The sequence below is a fragment of the Eutrema salsugineum genome, unplaced genomic scaffold, assembly GCF_000478725.1.
Source record: "Eutrema salsugineum unplaced genomic scaffold, Eutsalg1_0 scaffold_3, whole genome shotgun sequence".
In the NCBI taxonomy this organism is placed as follows: domain Eukaryota; kingdom Viridiplantae; phylum Streptophyta; class Magnoliopsida; order Brassicales; family Brassicaceae; genus Eutrema; species Eutrema salsugineum.
Window position 1 is genome coordinate 150,333 of NW_006256756.1, and position 16,013 is coordinate 166,345.

Genomic DNA, 16,013 nt, shown 5'->3' on the forward strand with positions numbered 1-16,013 from the left:
TGATAACAATTGTAAAGGACCAAAGGTAATTTAATGAGAGAATGAATAAATTTAGCACACTAATAGTAGAATAATCAAGTGGCTTACCAGTATAATTTACGATGATGATGAGGTAGAGGAAGCGAGAAAAAAAAGCTCTGTCGAAAAACCCTCGCCAGAATTTCGCAACCGAACAAGGAAGAGAAAATAAATCTCTCGGGCGACATCTCAGGTTATCTCCGTTATTACTTTCCGCGTCTTTTTTTTTTCTTTCGGGAATCTGTTTTCGTTTATTTCTTTTGGGGTGGGAATTTACCGGTTCTTCAATTTTAGGAATCACGTACTGTCTGTGTTGTATAGATTTAGATAGAGAGATGTGTTTTCTGTTTATGTGGTGGAGATTTTGCTGAATCGAGTCCATGCCTTATTAGATATATTTTGCTTATAGCTGTTTTCGATCTATGTTAGCAGCAGCTATGCGATTTAACATTCTCGCAGCGTTACCAGATGATGTTATGGTTTAGTTACGTGGCATTAATTTTGAAGATGGATTGTTTTTAACTCTAGTGTAGACTCACTCTAGTGTTGAGAGTATTGCTACTTGATATTGGCTGAAAAGTGAAAGTTATTGCTAGGTTCACTGTTTCCGTTGCAACGTGACTGGTTCCTGTTCGTGTATCTCTTAAAATTTAGTTTTCAGCTATTGGGAGAAAGAGCCCCAGAGACCGAGGAACATTCTTACACGTTATTGTTTCTTATGGATAACTTTGGCTCTCAAAATGAACTTTTCTCTGGGACTTTGCTTACTAAAACACTGTAATAACACTTTGTTGCGTTTCTAGAAATTTTTGTTCAAAATTATAATGTGTAGTTAAAGATTCACTCTTGTTTTTTTTTGAAGCCGTGCAGCTGTGAAAGATGCACAGTCTGTTGGCTGCATATCATAGCTGGTGAAAATGGGAGGTTGCTGCAGCTCTTCGAGGAATTCACAGCTTGTTGGAACACCTGTGTACTATTACGTCAGTAATCGTTTTCTCTAGCTTTTGCTGATGCTGTCAACTTTATCTATCTTGCATCTGTGTTGCTTTGCACAATTGTCTATCGCTAAATCATGATTTCTAGCTCTGCATCTGTGAAGTAATCATAATTGGGGTTAGTGCATGACTTTAAAAATCTTTAACATTCTTTTGTATGCTGAAGAGGTTGGTGGAAGACTACTACTTCTGGTTGTAAAAAAATGTGCATGATTTTTTTTTTCCTTCTTCTGAACAAATTGCAGACATAATCAATAGCTGACTGAAACACTCTACATTCTCATGTGAAAAGGAATAAAGTTTCTATTTACTAAAGTTTTCTTATGCAGTGTCCAGAATCTTTTGGAGAGCTTGGGCCTTCAGGAGCTCGTGCTGGTGTGGGATCAGCATTCACCACAGGCCTCTTGGTTGATATAGGTTTGGAGACATCTATACCGGACACCTTTTGTGCTCCTGCTCCTCTTCCATATGATTTGCTTTTGGGGAGACCTCAGTGCGCAGTTTCTGAGCCTATCAAAGGAATGACTAGTGATAGCAGTTTTGAAACACTAGCGACATGTGAAGATCTCATGGGATTAGACTGTAAAACTCAACCCAGCTCAGTGATTCTCTCACCGAGCAAATCAGTTATATGTAAACAAAAAGGATGTAACCAATTGGTAGATGAAGAAGAAGACTCTTGTCCCATTTGCTTTGAAGGTAAGAAATCAAGATCTTCAAATGAACTTTTTATTTACAGTTAGCAAAAGGTCATGGATTCATGTGCGCTTCCCTTTTGCAGATTATGATGTTGAGAATCCAAGACTAACGACAAAGTGTGAGCACGACTTTCACCTCTCTTGTCTTCTGGACTGGATTGAAAGAAGCGATAGTTGCCCTATATGCGATAAGGTGTGTTTCCTTCCCTTTTAGGATTATCTTTTGTAGATAATAAAGGAATTCATTTTGCTACGCTTTTACCAATTCAATTCTCAAACGGGGACAAATTTGGTATTCATAGTTGGATAATTAGATCTGCCAATGATGGCTGCTAAAAGCTTTCCAATTTTTGCTTGTCCAATAACTCAGGAAGTTGTGTTTGATGATTGCTTGAACTAGCATATCTCTATCCTCTGTGTTGGAAGTTTGAAGCGGTATCTTATTCGGTTAGTCCACTACATAATTTGCATATCTCTCTTTTGTTACGTCATCCCACATAAGTGTTTGGTCTCTCTACGTTTTCGTCTTGTTTTGTAAATTTGGTTATGTTCCTGAATTGGTGCAGTCATATAGATATACTGATATACATACAATTGTAAATATCATCAGCTTCCTCTTCGGGTGTGTGTTCCTGAATTGGTGTGATATAAAAAGATGTTTGCATTTCCAAAATCATATTCAATTGCCTTCAGTCTTGATCCACGATTCTATGATTTCGATCTAGTGTATGATCTAGTTGTTATTATGGGAATCTGGATATCTTTCATGTGTTATTGTTATTAACAACACAAGGCCATTACAATATTTTAAAGTAAAACCGGTTTTGATTACAACTTTTGAATTGTCACTTTGTTTTTCTGAAATCTTTTTTCATAATGAAAAACCATGATTTTGTTCAGAGTACTATTTTTCTCCTGATACAACAAGAGAAGTAAATTTTTGGGTTCGTTAAAGAAAAGAGATTATGATTGATGAGGATATAGTAATTGGATAATCTAAAAAGAAGAAAGAAAAAATGAATATTCCAAATAATTGGATCCACATGCTACTAGTATTTGTCGTTTGATAACCCCTCGTCTGCATAAACAAATACTTAGATTAGGGACTTTTTCTTTTAAATTAGAGAGTATTAGAAAGTTAGAAACAATAAAAAAGAGCTCCTAATTAATTTGAATTATAGAAGAGAAAACGAGTTATACGACTCTTACGGTCGCGGGTTTGACTTGTAAGCACTTGTGTCTGCCACCTCCCTTCATTCTTAATTCCTCTTGTGCCCTTCCTGCAGCCTTTTCAATTAAACCCTAAAACAAGTTAAATCTTAATATCTAATATTAGGTAAAGAAACTTTAAGATAGCTGAATTATTCTTGATCGCATTAAATGAATTCTACAATGCACAATCATTTATATAATTAGTCAGATACTTACATCTATTTATCGTTTACCGTTGAATGATTTTTCGAAACAATGTCAGATATTTTTCAGCGTGACGGTGGCTTTTTTAGGATGATGATTGAGGGTAATATAGTAAATTTGACTAAGGACTGAAAGTTCCAAAAGCATTATGTAGTGATTTTTACTTTTTTTTGCAAGACCATGTATGTGTCCCTAACCTCGCAGCTTTTTCAGATTTGCCTTGCAGAAATTCTCTCCACATTTCAAACGTATTGATTGTTAGAGAGAGAGAGAGAGAGAGAGAGAGAGTTTCTTTTTGGAGCTTTCCCATGTCTATTATCACCACCGATAAATTATCAACAACCATTTTCTTGCCACTCAAACACATCCACTATTAATTAACCTCTGAGAAGAAAAAGACCCAAATCCAAATGCCATGTACATACCTGCTTCTTCCTCTTCTTCTTTGTCTTCTTTTCCCACTGTCTTCCTCTGAAAGCAAGGTCATCATCAAGGGAAACCAGACGATTCTGAGTTTCAATAGTATTTTCCGGCTCGGTTTCTTCAGCCCAACCAATGGCGAATCATTTACTTCTTCTCAGTCCTCCAATTGGTACGTCGGAATCTGGTATGCTTCAATACCAACCCCTACTTACGTTTGGGTCGCCAATCGAAACCGTCCCCTCTCCGATCCACACTCCTCCACACTCGAGCTCACCTCCACCGGAAACCTAATCGCCAGGAACTCCCACGACGGCGTCGTTTGGCAGTCGGACAACAATCACCCGGGAACCGATTTCCGGTTCTCTGATACCGGGAATCTGATTTTGATCGGAGACCACGGCTCTCCCGTTTGGCAGAGCTTTGAAAATCCGACTGACACGTGGCTCCCGGGGATGAATGTCACCGGTCTAACGGCAATGACTTCGTGGCGGACGCCATTCGACCCTTCGCCGGGACTTTACTCCCTCAGGCTGAGCCCAAGCTTCAACGAGTTCCAGCTCGTTTTCAACGGAACCACACCCTACTGGTCCACCGGAAACTGGACCGGAGAATCCTTCGTCGGCGTCCCGGAGATGACCGTTCCGTACATCTACCGGTTCCACTTCGTTAACCCGTACACCCCCGCTGCGTCCTTCTGGTATATCGTCACACCGTCGGACGCGTCGCCGGAGCCGCGGCTGACGCGGTTTCTGGTCGACTACAACGGCCAGCTGAAGCAGTACACGTGGGAGCCGCAGACGAATAGCTGGAACATGTTCTGGTTGCAGCCGGAGGATCCGTGCCGCGTTCACGGTCTCTGTGGCCAATTAGGGTTCTGCAGCAGCAAGCTACTTAAGCCATGTGCCTGCATCCGCGGTTTCCGGCCTAAGATCGACGCCGCTTGGAGATCTGAGGATTTCAGCGACGGCTGCCTCCGTGAATCTGCTGACTCCTGCGACGGGAGAGATACGTTTGAGGCGGTGGGAGATCTGCGGTACGACGGCGATGTGGAGATTTCGCGGTTTCAGGTAAGCAAGAGCTCTTGCGCGAGAAGCTGCTTGGGGAACTGCTCTTGCGTGGGGTTTTATCACAACGACAAGTCCAATCTCTGCAAAATTTTACTCGAATCGCCCTTAAATCTCAAGAATTCCAGCTCTTGGACTGGAATCACCGACGATATTCTGTATATCAGAGATCCGAGAAAAGGGAATTCGAAGGGAAACATTTCTAAATTCGTAATTATACTGTGCAGCGTTGTTGGGTCAATCACTGTTCTAGGTTTTGTGCCATTGATTCTGTTGAGGAGGAATCGTAAGAGGAAGAAAACAAGGAAAGAAGACGAAGATGGGTTCGCTGTGTTGAATCTAAAGGTCTTCTCTTTCAAGGAGCTTCAGAAAGCTACCGATGGATTCTCGGAGAAGCTCGGACACGGCGGCTTTGGCGCTGTTTTCAAAGGAACATTACCGGAATCTTCCACCTCCGTGGCTGTGAAACGCTTAGAAAGACCCGGAAGCGGTGAGGGAGAGTTCAGGGCAGAGGTATGCACCATTGGCAACATTCAACACGTCAATCTCGTTAGGCTTCGAGGTTTCTGTTCGGAGAATCTTCACAGGCTTCTCGTCTACGATTACATGCCAAACGGATCGTTGAGCTCCTACTTGTCAAGAACAAGTCCCAAACTGCTAAGCTGGGAATCGCGTTTCAGGATCGCCTTAGGAACTGCGAAAGGGATTGCGTATTTGCATGAAGGGTGCAGGGACTGTATCATTCACTGTGATATCAAACCGGAGAACATTCTCTTGGACGGCGATTACAACGCCAAAGTATCTGACTTCGGATTGGCCAAGCTCGTTGGCCGTGACTTCAGCCGGGTTCTTGCCACTATGAGAGGGACATGGGGCTACGTTGCTCCCGAGTGGATATCGGGTTTACCCATCACCACTAAAGCGGATGTGTATAGCTTCGGAATGACACTGCTCGAGCTTATCGGTGGTCGAAGGAATGTCATCGTCGATAGCGACACACCGGGAGAGAAAGAGGACAAAGGGGAGAAAGAATCCGAAAAGTGGTACTGTTTATAAACAAACAATGTCTTTTACTTGGAATCAACTGTGATGGAGAAAGTATTTGATACGTTGTGAATAAATTGTCAGGTTCTTTCCGCCATGGGCAGCGCGTGAAATCATACAAGGAAATGTGGACTTGGTGGTCGACTCTAGACTCAATGGAGAATATAACATTGAAGAGGCGACGAGGATGGCAACGGTGGCGATATGGTGCATACAAGACAACGAAGAGATAAGGCCTGCAATGGGAACGGTGGTGAAGATGCTTGAAGGAGTTGTGGTGGTGACGGTTCCTCCACCGCCTAAATTGATACAAGCTCTTGTCTCCGGCGACTCGTACCAAGGAGTGGACCATGGTTTGAGCGGTACAAGCTGTAGCGAAGGCCGTGGTTGTTCGGATCTCGTCACTGGATTGTCTAGCCCTGGCTCACGGTCGTCTTTTGGTAGACCTTCTTCCCCCTGATCAGTTTTGAGATGGTTTTGTCAAGAACCAGTCTTAAATGTTTGTTTGTTTTTTTAGGGGCTTAGTTTAATCTGTAATTGTTGTTGGTTGTATGAGAATGTAGCCTTAATTTGTCATTTCCTGTTAATAAAAAAAGGGGGATGAGATTTAGAAGTATACATGGTGATAGATTTAATTCCCTCATTACCAATTGGATTTTAAGATATAAATAACTCACGACTCCATGACCTTTGCATATTATCAAAGTTCAGTGGATACAGTAATGTGTCAAGTCTCTGTTTATTGTTGCCAAACGTAAACTTTTACACTGTACACCAATTTGAATGGACCCATTAACAGGGCTACTGATTGACTTAATCGAGCGTTTATAGTAAATGCCATGAATTATGTTTATATCTTTAGTTTGTCAAATTCTTTTTAACTGAGCCTTTTTTTATTTTTTCACGTTGATATTCTTCTAATGGCACATTTGTAGATATTTATAGAATCTTTACGCGCGATGAGAATGATAACGCAAAACGACTTCCTTATGGATCAAATGATCAATAAATAAACCAGTGACGGTACATTTAACTATATTAACGGTCACAATACTCTCAGTCATCTTTTGTTTTTGGAATGCGAGATTCTCTCTTATTCATCTTCTCCACGGCTAACCTAAATCACAGGCACACCAGAAAGAAAATTAGAAGAACAAAAAAAAAAAAAGTAAATCTCTTAACCCATTTCAATTATTTTCTGTCATCTCATTGCTTTCATTTCTTGTGTCTAACCCTCCCCACCTAGAAAAAAAAATAATAATAATAAAGATTGCCACAACCGGAGAAAATGGAAATCCCGGTAACGGAGGAGAGGAAATCCTCATCCTCATCCTCTGCCGGAAAACCACCACAAACCGTCACCTTACCAGCTGATGACGCCATCGACAGTGGTCCATCCTCTCCGTTTCTCGTCAGAGTCTCTGTCTTCGAAACAGAGCATGAGACGACAAAGCTTCACCACGCGCCGTCAACTTTGATCGGAGAGACCACCGAAGACAACGATTTTCCTCCGGTTCAAAGCTTCAAGGATGCTAAAATCGTCTGTCTGGTCGAATCTTCCAAGCTTTGGGAAATCGCTGCTCCAATAGCCTTCAACATTCTTTGCAATTACGGAGTTAATTCCTTCACAAGCATCTTCGTCGGCCATATAGGCGATCTCGAGCTCTCCGCTGTCGCCATCGCTCTCTCCGTCGTCTCCAACTTCTCCTTCGGTTTCTTGGTAATTCATTTTAACCATCATATCCTCTGTTTCTTTGCCTTTTTCTCTATTAACCCTCCAATGAAAAATTGCAGCTAGGAATGGCAAGTGCCTTGGAAACGCTATGTGGACAAGCGTTTGGAGCGGGACAGACAGATATGTTAGGCGTTTATATGCAGCGTTCTTGGCTTATCCTCGTAGGAACTTCCTTCTGCTTTGCTTCCACTCTACATCTACGCAACTCCTCTTCTCATATTACTCGGCCAAGAACCCGAAATCGCAGAAATCTCTGGCAAATTCACTACGCAGATCATCCCTCAAATGTTCGCCCTCGCCATCAATTTCCCGACTCAGAAGTTTCTACAGGCACAGAGCAGAGTAGGGATCATGGCCTGGATCGGTTTCTTCGCCTTGACCCTTCACATTTTCATCCTATACCTCTTTATAAACGTTTTCAAGTGGGGACTAAACGGCGCAGCGGCTGCGTTTGATGTCTCGGCTTGGGGAATCGCGATTGCACAGGTTGTTTATGTAATCGGGTGGTGTAAAGAGGGTTGGCAAGGGCTGTCTTGGTTAGCATTCAAAGACGTTTGGCCGTTTTTGAAACTGTCGTTTGCGTCTGCGGTTATGCTTTGTCTTGAGATTTGGTATTTCATGACTATCATTGTCTTAACCGGACATCTTGAAGACCCTGTCATTGCCGTTGGATCTCTCTCAATCTGGTTAGCCCTTAGAATCAACAGAGATCCCTTTTCACGTATAATTTCAAAGGCTTAAAACTTTTCTGCACTGCTTAAAACTTTTCTCTTGTCTCAGTATGAACATTAACGGATGGGAAGGAATGTTGTTCATAGGAATCAATGCAGCTATAAGGTTAAAAAAAAAAAAAAAAAACAGAAAGCAGTTTATTTCTTTCTTTTTAAAAAGAAAGATAGGTTTAATTACGCGATGTTTCTTCAGTGTTAGGGTGTCGAATGAGCTAGGATCGGGACATCCACGAGCTGCCAAGTACTCGGTGATAGTAACGGTGGTCGAGTCTCTCATCATTGGAGTGGTGTGTGCAATTGTAATCCTCATAACACGAGACGATTTTGCTGTGATTTTTACGGATAGCGAAGAGATGAGAAAGGCGGTAGCTGATCTTGCTTACCTTCTCGGTATAACGATGATTCTCAACAGTTTACAACCGGTTATATCTGGTAACTAATTACATTTTATGTCGAATTTTTAAATAACCGAATGAATTCGATCTTGAAAGTTTTTGATGGTAATGAAGATTGTTTGTGGATTGAGTAGGTGTTGCAGTGGGAGGAGGATGGCAAGCACCGGTGGCTTATATCAACTTGTTTTGTTACTACGTTATTGGTTTGCCTCTAGGGTTTTTGCTAGGTTATAAAACAGGACTTGGCGTGCAGGTAAAGCATCACTACTAACCGGTCTTTATTTGGTTAGTTTTGGTTTTGATGAATTCACTTTCTATGATTTAAAAAAATTCAGGGAATTTGGATTGGTATGATATGTGGGACTACTCTTCAGACTTTGATCCTTTTGTACATGATATACATAACCAATTGGAACAAAGAGGTACATCATCATGTCAATTTTTATCACACATTTGAATAAAGAAGTCTTGACTTGTAATGAAAAGAAAACAAAATGTTTTAAATGTTCGTTATCTAAATTATACCTTTTTTCCTCCAAAAAATTCAGGTCGAACAAGCTTCGGAGAGGATGAAACAATGGGGAGCTGGATATGAGAAATTAGAAAAATAGTAACTAAATTTACGTTTGGCTGTATATATACCCATGTATTTTTAATTGTATATATCTTTTTTTTTTGGTGCTAAATTGTATATGTCAAATTTAATTTCTCATAACTGTTTATTTAGCACATTTGTAACTTCACTCAACCAAAATTATCTCAATTCACTAACTCAGAAATCAGTCTATCAATCATTTCTTCTTCTATTTTGTTGCTCTAGTCATAATCCTATCCTACCATTACCTACTACGGCCGGTTAAACTGTGAGGTCTTCGGCAGTAAATGCAACCGGTCTCCCCAGTATCCGGTTCCGTCTTGCTTCACAGAACAATTCTTATCATATTTAAAGAAAAAAAAAACAAATCAATAAATGGGAAAATCACAATATAATCTTGTTTCGATTGCAGAGTTACCGAGGCGATTTTTTTGGGTTCCAATCACATCAATTTCGTCTTCGTCGTCGGCGCGTAATTTTTGTCGTTGGCTCCTCCATAATTGATCTTATCGCTTCAGATCTCATCTCTCGATTTTATCTTTTGACTGTGTGAGTTTAACCGATTCTTTCGTCTTCCTCGAATTTTCTCCGTCAACGATCGCTTCTTGTTCAATCTGTTTTCTTCGTTGCTGTTTCGATCGATTCCTTTAGTTTACTCTGGGGTTTCGATTGATTTAGTGTATGAGTACCGATTTTGTTGGAATATATGTTGCTTGATTGGACGGTTTTCCAGTTGATTCTTGATCATCTGAAATTTAATTTCCATGTTTGATCGGGTTTTGTTCGATATATATGGTTCCTGATTTCTGAAAATCGAATCGGATGAATAGCTTTTATCTTCTCTGCGGTATATTATTCATAACTTTTTTCACAAAATTATAGACATCATTGTTGCTTAGCTTATTTCGATAAGTATCTATCTGCTTGTATGTTAGAAATAAACATAGCTTTTCGTGCTCATAATAGCATCATCATATATCGAAGTTTCCTTGTTGGATCAGAGCTAGATTAGTCGTGCGACTTTCTGACACTTGTTTCTCTGCTACTCAGCTTTTTTGTAGTTTTAATAATATCTACAAACGACGACAATGGCTGACAAAGAGGAAGCATCAGGTGAGAACACGACACGTGGAAGTGATTGGGAAGTTGTTTCACTTACAGCTTCAGCTTATGCTGCTGCTCCCGGTGGTCCGAAACAAGTGGAACTGAAAGATGATGACAAGGATGCTACTCGTTACGAAGCAGAGACATCTCATCCTTTATACATGTCTCGCCACTTTGTTTTCCCGCCAACCGAGCATGAGAACATAGCCACGGAACCTAGCGAGATCTACGAAGGTAAGGCAAGCAAGAAGATGGATTTTGGGTTCTCTATGGAACAAGAAACCGGGTCTCGCGGAAAGGAAGATGGAGATTTGACGCTGAAAGGGTTGGATTTATCAGATGACTTTGGAGGGCTTGAGTTTTTCGAGGAGAAAGACAAAAGAGAAGAAAACATTTACAAGGCGGCATTGAGTTCTCTGCACGATGAAAGAGCTATTGGTGGATCACATGTCTACGAACAGAACGAGCCTGTTCATGAACCAACGAGTGAGCCAGTCACTCCATGTGTAGTTCCAGATCATGTTTCACCTGATTTGAATCCTACTAAAGATGAGAAGCATCAAGTAGCAAACGTCCCACCTTGTGAAGCCTGGTGGAAAAGAAGCGCCGCGTCTTTGATTTCACAAGCGAAAGAAGCAAACACAGTCTGGTCGGTTCTCATAGCTGCAGCTGTAATGGGAATTGTGATCCTTGGCCAACGATGGCAACAAGAGAGGTGGCAGGTTTTGCAGCTCAAGTGGGAAACAAGCATTGGAAATGAGGTATAGACTTCATTTTGCATCTCTCTTCTTTTATTTTTGTTTTTATTTTCTATGCCATGGTCTTGAGAAACACATATACGATGTATCTAATCAATAATGCATCTCTGTGTTAGCGACCTAAGACTTGTAAACAGTCATATTGTTTTGAACACAATTTTTGGTTGCAGAAAGCTGGAAAATTGATAGGACCGATCTCTCGACTGAAACAAGCATTTGTCGGGGAACAGCGACGGGATTCATTCATCCGGGTCAGTTCCCAAAACGACAGTTAAAACTAAGACGAGAAAAAGAAGGTGGATTTGCTTTGATGATGACGATAAAAAGAAAAAACAAAACAGTAAAAGAGTATGTAGTCTTTAAGCGACTCTGGTGTTTGAATGTTTTCGGTCAGAGTTTATGGGTATGGTTTGTGTGTACATATGGCTTTCGGTATCTGAAGTGTATGCTTTGCTTTTTTATTTAAGGATCTGATTTCGGTGCTTATACATCGATGACACAATGTCGGAGATCTAGCTAGCTAGCTAGCGGCCTGGTTCTTGTGGTATACACACATTTCTGATTCACCTAAAACCGGATAACTCGATAGAATCCTACGAACCGGTTAGTTTGGTTGGTTCATGCGTCAAACTTTGGTTTGGTTAGAGATTTGTGAAAACAACAAAAGAAACGACTTTTTTATTTATTTATCTTTCCGTTTTTCTATGTTTATCATTCCATTTGTCTTTTTTTTTTTATTCGGCCCATTTTCTATGTTTCTCTTTACATTTCTCTTATTTTGCCTAATTTCGTGTTTTAATAACCCTGTACATCCGCACGGGAATATTTTTTAATGTTTAACGAATTTTGTAATATAATCTGTGTTTTTAAGTTTAGATATAATTATTTTTATAAATATATTTTTAATAAGTGAAAATATTGATTTTTGTGTTTAGATATATTTTTATAGTATTAAAATTAATTATGATTATAAAAATATAATTTTAACCCGTCTGCTAATATTAATTCAAAATGAACTATTATAAAAACATAATTCTAATTTTCCGTTCATATTACCGTATAATATAAATATTTGTTAAAAGTTTGAGATGTATTAACAGTATTATTTAGCATTATAGTTTTCTAAAATTTAATCAACGAATGGAGTGTACAACTGGTTTTTCAAACCACATTATATTGTATGCAATAATTTTTGAATTTTTTATGTTTTGATTTTGTATGAAAAATATATTTTCGATATATATGTATAATTCAAAATTAGTGATATTAGTTACCAAAATATTTTTAACCTGGTTTTTTATATATATTTTTAGTTTTATAAATTTTAAAAAATATATTTTTGATATTTAAATTATACATTTGAATTTTATCTATTATTTTATTATTAATTTGTAAATAAATCATAATCGTAAATATATTATATAAAAAACATAAATATTATATCATTTACATCATTATAAATATTATATATTTCAAATATGACCATTATTTTTCATATGTGAATTTTTTTTTTCAAAAATTCTAGATATTTTTTGACAAAAATGTTTAATAGTATAGAAATTATTTAAATTAGAATCTTTAAATCAAATCTAAATTAATCTCTGATTTATTATTTTTAATCAAATCAAATCAAATCTAAATTACCTATATTTAAGGAACTCTAAAAGTATTTAAATTAATAACTAATTTTAGAAATTAAATATAAATAATTATTAAAATTATTTTTAAACATTTAAAAAAATATTAAGAGTGTTTGGAAGAAAGTACTAAATGTGCTTCTGTTTTAATATAATAGACTAGTTTTAATCCCGTGCGTCCGCACGGAAATGTTTTATTTTTTATTTCTAATATAAGTTGCATTTATCTTTTTTGTTTAGATATAATTTATTTTTGTTATTTATTTTTTAAAATCAAAAAAATGTTATTATATTTTAATTTTAAACAGTAAAATTTGTATATTAGTAGAATAAGAGTATAAGTTAATTAAGTATACATTGATCTAATGTTAATTATAAATTTTGCTATTATGTGAATTTAGATTTACACATAAACAATCTATATATCTATGAATTTGCTAATCCATCCGTTTAGTTGTATTAAATCATTTTGAATATCTTACATGTTTTGACAAACTAATCCGTATAAGACTATAATTATAATTGTATAACCTTATAAATATTTACTAATATGGAATATTTGGACCAATTGGTTATGAAAAAATATAATAAGATATTTATTTACTATTTGTGCTATTAAAAAAAAACGGGCTAACCTGTTAGTTTAATTGTCTCAAATCATCTTAATATCTTACATATTTTAATAAATTAACTCTGACCTTATATATATATATATATATATAACTCTAATCAGCTCGATCATATTATTGTATAATATAAATATTTATTAATCTCAAATATTTGATATTTTACACCGATTGTTTATGATAAAATACGATAAAATATTTATTTACTATGCATTTTTATAAAAATATTATTTAAAATTAAAATTTTAAATTAAAATTTTCCTGTATTTAAGAAATTCAAAAGTATTAAAATTATTATCTAAATTTTCGTAATAAAATTTAATTATAATTTTTTTTGAATTTTTTGAATTTAAATTAAATTTAATGCAAATTTTGTAACTAAATTTAATTAAATTTCTAATAATTTGAAATTTAAATGAAAGATGACCTAGATTTTAGGAAATCTAAAAATATCTAAATTAATAACTAATTTTCGAAAATTAAATATAAAAATAAAATAAAATATTATAAAAAAACTTTGGGAGTGTTTGGATGCAAGCAATAAATGTGCTTCTGTTTTAATAGAATAGATGTCATATTTTGTTTGAAAGTTATGGAGTAGTTTTTATTCTGCTCGATTAAATTTACCAAGTCATTTTTTGTTGTCAAAATAATCTTTAAAAAAATATAATTCGATTTAAATATAATTTATTTATATTTCTCTAAGATTCTTTTATTTGTAATCGTATAATGTTAGTTCTGAACTTATCACATTTTGAATATACAAGATTCCATGATTATTATAGTATATGGGTTGTTTTTGATAAGAAGTACTCCCTCCGTTTCATAATAAATGTGGTTTTAGATTTCATTTTTTGTTTTAAAAAGAATGTCATTCTGCATTTTTAATGTAACTTTTAATTCTTATTTCCTGTTTTATCCCTCATTTAAAGATAATACTATTTGTAATTAATTGTTATAAAAATATATTAACTAGGGATATATTTGTATATTTTATTAATTTCTTAATATGTGTGAAATATGTCAGAATGACACTTGTTATGAAACGGAGGATGTAATTATATTTGTTTTTACTTGTTTTTTAATATGGACGTGTGCGACTAATTTTAAAGGCAAAAATACTAGTGAGAGAATCAATAAAGAGATAGGAAAATTTAAAAATATCACTAAAAATAGACTCAAAATTTTTGAAAATGTTCAAGCACGTCCTCACAACCAGAATTTGAACTCAAGAAGTTCGATACAACCTAAAAGTTTTAAATATTTTTAAAAAGTAGAAACAAAAGTACGTTATTTTTTCATTTAACTAATGGTTCTATATTTCGTCTCGCAGTGTTTCTTCAGTTTCCATTTCGGTTTATGTAATTTTGTCATATTAAAAACAAAGTCAACTACGATAGTTAATGCTTTTGCAAAATCAGTTGGGAGGCAATTTAGCACTGAAAAATTAAATGCATAATCATGATTTCATCATTGTATATATAATTTACACTAGTAGAAAAGAATTATTGGAATAGTTGCCTATTTTACGCCTCATCTGAGTTGTCTCGCTTAATAAAAAAAAAAAAAAGAGTCAACTAAGAGCTATAAATGCATTTTGCAAATTGAAGTTGGCAAGCCATCTACTCGTTATCTGAAATCTACAGTTGTCAGTTGTGTTCCATTTTGTTACACTTGCACGCATGTTCTTTTTCTCGAAAATTACGAGTCAGTGTATGGAAAACAAAAAAATCAAATGTGGTTTCTTGCAACATACAGTTTAGAAGACCGCGGAAAAAAAACATCTTATTAGAATGTAGAATCCAAGCCTCTAGATACTATGAACACGAAAGCTAAGAAATATTTACAAAAATTATATCTCAACTCAATGGAGTACTTAAACTTATTTCTTTAGTAATATGTAAATTAAGTTTAACAATTTACAGTTTTAAACTAAGAGATGTGTATGTGTGTATACATACATATATATATTTCATCTTTGTATAATACGAATAGGTAAAAAGGGGAACTCTATCACAAGGTCTTCGCATTCAGCCCCTTTACAGGTTTATATTTGATGATGCAATTGCTATGTGTGTGTCTGTGTGATGATTTATGGTTGCCTATTTGCCTAATATGTATATAGTACTATACTATATATGTGAGACATATATATGTCACATACATTATTATATGTATTTATGATAGTCAGAGTACACAAGTCAGCTCCCTTTGACTTTCAAATCTCATGAATGCAATGACATCTAATCTTACTTGAGATTTGTGCATGCACATAATTCATCATTTGGAAATTTTTTTTGATATTCCAAATTTTTGTTGGAGTGCTAGAAAGGTAATTTTGTGATATAAAAAAAAAAGCTTAAAAGAGAAAAGCAAAAATGTATTCGGGTAGGCTAAAAGGTACACACAAATACACAAGAAAATGTATTTATTTCTTGTGGGGTTAAGTGGTTAACCAATTTACTCTTTTAAATTTCTTTACCATGCAACAAAAGGAAAAAGAAGCAAATTAGATACAAGAGTCACGAGTTGCTTACCAAATCCCGGAAATAAAAAAGCTGATAAACCAAAACGAGAAGATTAAAAATCACGTCTCTTTTTCTCTATTATAACCTAAACTAAATCAAATTAATCAGGGATAAAAAGATTATCAGATTTCAACAAAAACGTGATCATTGGTTTACGATCACTTGTAAAGTCAGACCTAAATTGTGTACGAGTACACGATCTAACCACATATATTAATTATATCATGCAAACCCTAATGTCATTAC

The 16,013-nt window shown here is 36.0% G+C and overlaps 4 protein-coding genes across 7 annotated transcripts; all 4 read left to right on the plus strand.

Annotated features, from left to right (window-relative positions):
• Nucleotides 1-72: 72 nt before the first annotated feature.
• LOC18015244 (probable E3 ubiquitin-protein ligase RHB1A) lies at nt 73-2,403 on the plus strand. 2 transcript variants are annotated; one of them, XM_006396171.2, is made up of 5 exons: nt 73-211; nt 881-998; nt 1,343-1,712; nt 1,795-1,904; nt 2,082-2,403. In XM_006396171.2, the coding sequence occupies exons 2-5, from the start codon at nt 936-938 to the stop codon at nt 2,109-2,111; spliced, it is 573 nt and encodes a 190-aa protein (XP_006396234.1). In that variant the 5' UTR covers nt 73-211; nt 881-935; the 3' UTR covers nt 2,112-2,403. The 2 variants fall into 2 exon arrangements, with proteins under 2 accessions (XP_006396234.1, XP_024010173.1); XM_024154405.1 differs by having other exon boundaries at nt 889-998.
• Nucleotides 2,404-3,321: 918 nt separating this feature from the next.
• Nucleotides 3,322-6,274, plus strand: LOC18015299 (G-type lectin S-receptor-like serine/threonine-protein kinase SD2-2). The gene is made up of 2 exons (XM_006396172.2): nt 3,322-5,657; nt 5,743-6,274. The coding sequence occupies exons 1-2, from the start codon at nt 3,538-3,540 to the stop codon at nt 6,116-6,118; spliced, it is 2,496 nt and encodes an 831-aa protein (XP_006396235.1). The 5' UTR covers nt 3,322-3,537; the 3' UTR covers nt 6,119-6,274.
• A 672-nt stretch (nt 6,275-6,946) lies between these two features.
• Nucleotides 6,947-9,224, plus strand: LOC112085218 (protein DETOXIFICATION 34). The gene is given in 8 exon segments (XM_024154365.1): nt 6,947-7,378; nt 7,453-7,572; nt 7,574-8,079; nt 8,174-8,230; nt 8,318-8,556; nt 8,654-8,772; nt 8,855-8,941; nt 9,068-9,224. Coding segments are annotated over 8 exon segments (1,623 nt in total). The 3' UTR covers nt 9,131-9,224.
• A 267-nt stretch (nt 9,225-9,491) lies between these two features.
• On the plus strand, nt 9,492-11,543 carry LOC18015300 (ATG8-interacting protein 2). 3 transcript variants are annotated; one of them, XM_006396173.2, is made up of 3 exons: nt 9,492-9,663; nt 10,165-10,979; nt 11,147-11,543. In XM_006396173.2, exons 2-3 carry the CDS (start codon nt 10,203-10,205, stop codon nt 11,249-11,251), a joined length of 882 nt encoding a protein of 293 aa, XP_006396236.1. In that variant the 5' UTR covers nt 9,492-9,663; nt 10,165-10,202; the 3' UTR covers nt 11,252-11,543. The 3 variants fall into 3 exon arrangements, with proteins under 3 accessions (XP_006396236.1, XP_024010021.1, XP_024010020.1); XM_024154253.1 differs by having other exon boundaries at nt 9,651-9,793; XM_024154252.1 differs by having other exon boundaries at nt 9,662-9,961.
• The last annotated feature ends 4,470 nt before the right edge of the window (nt 11,544-16,013 follow it).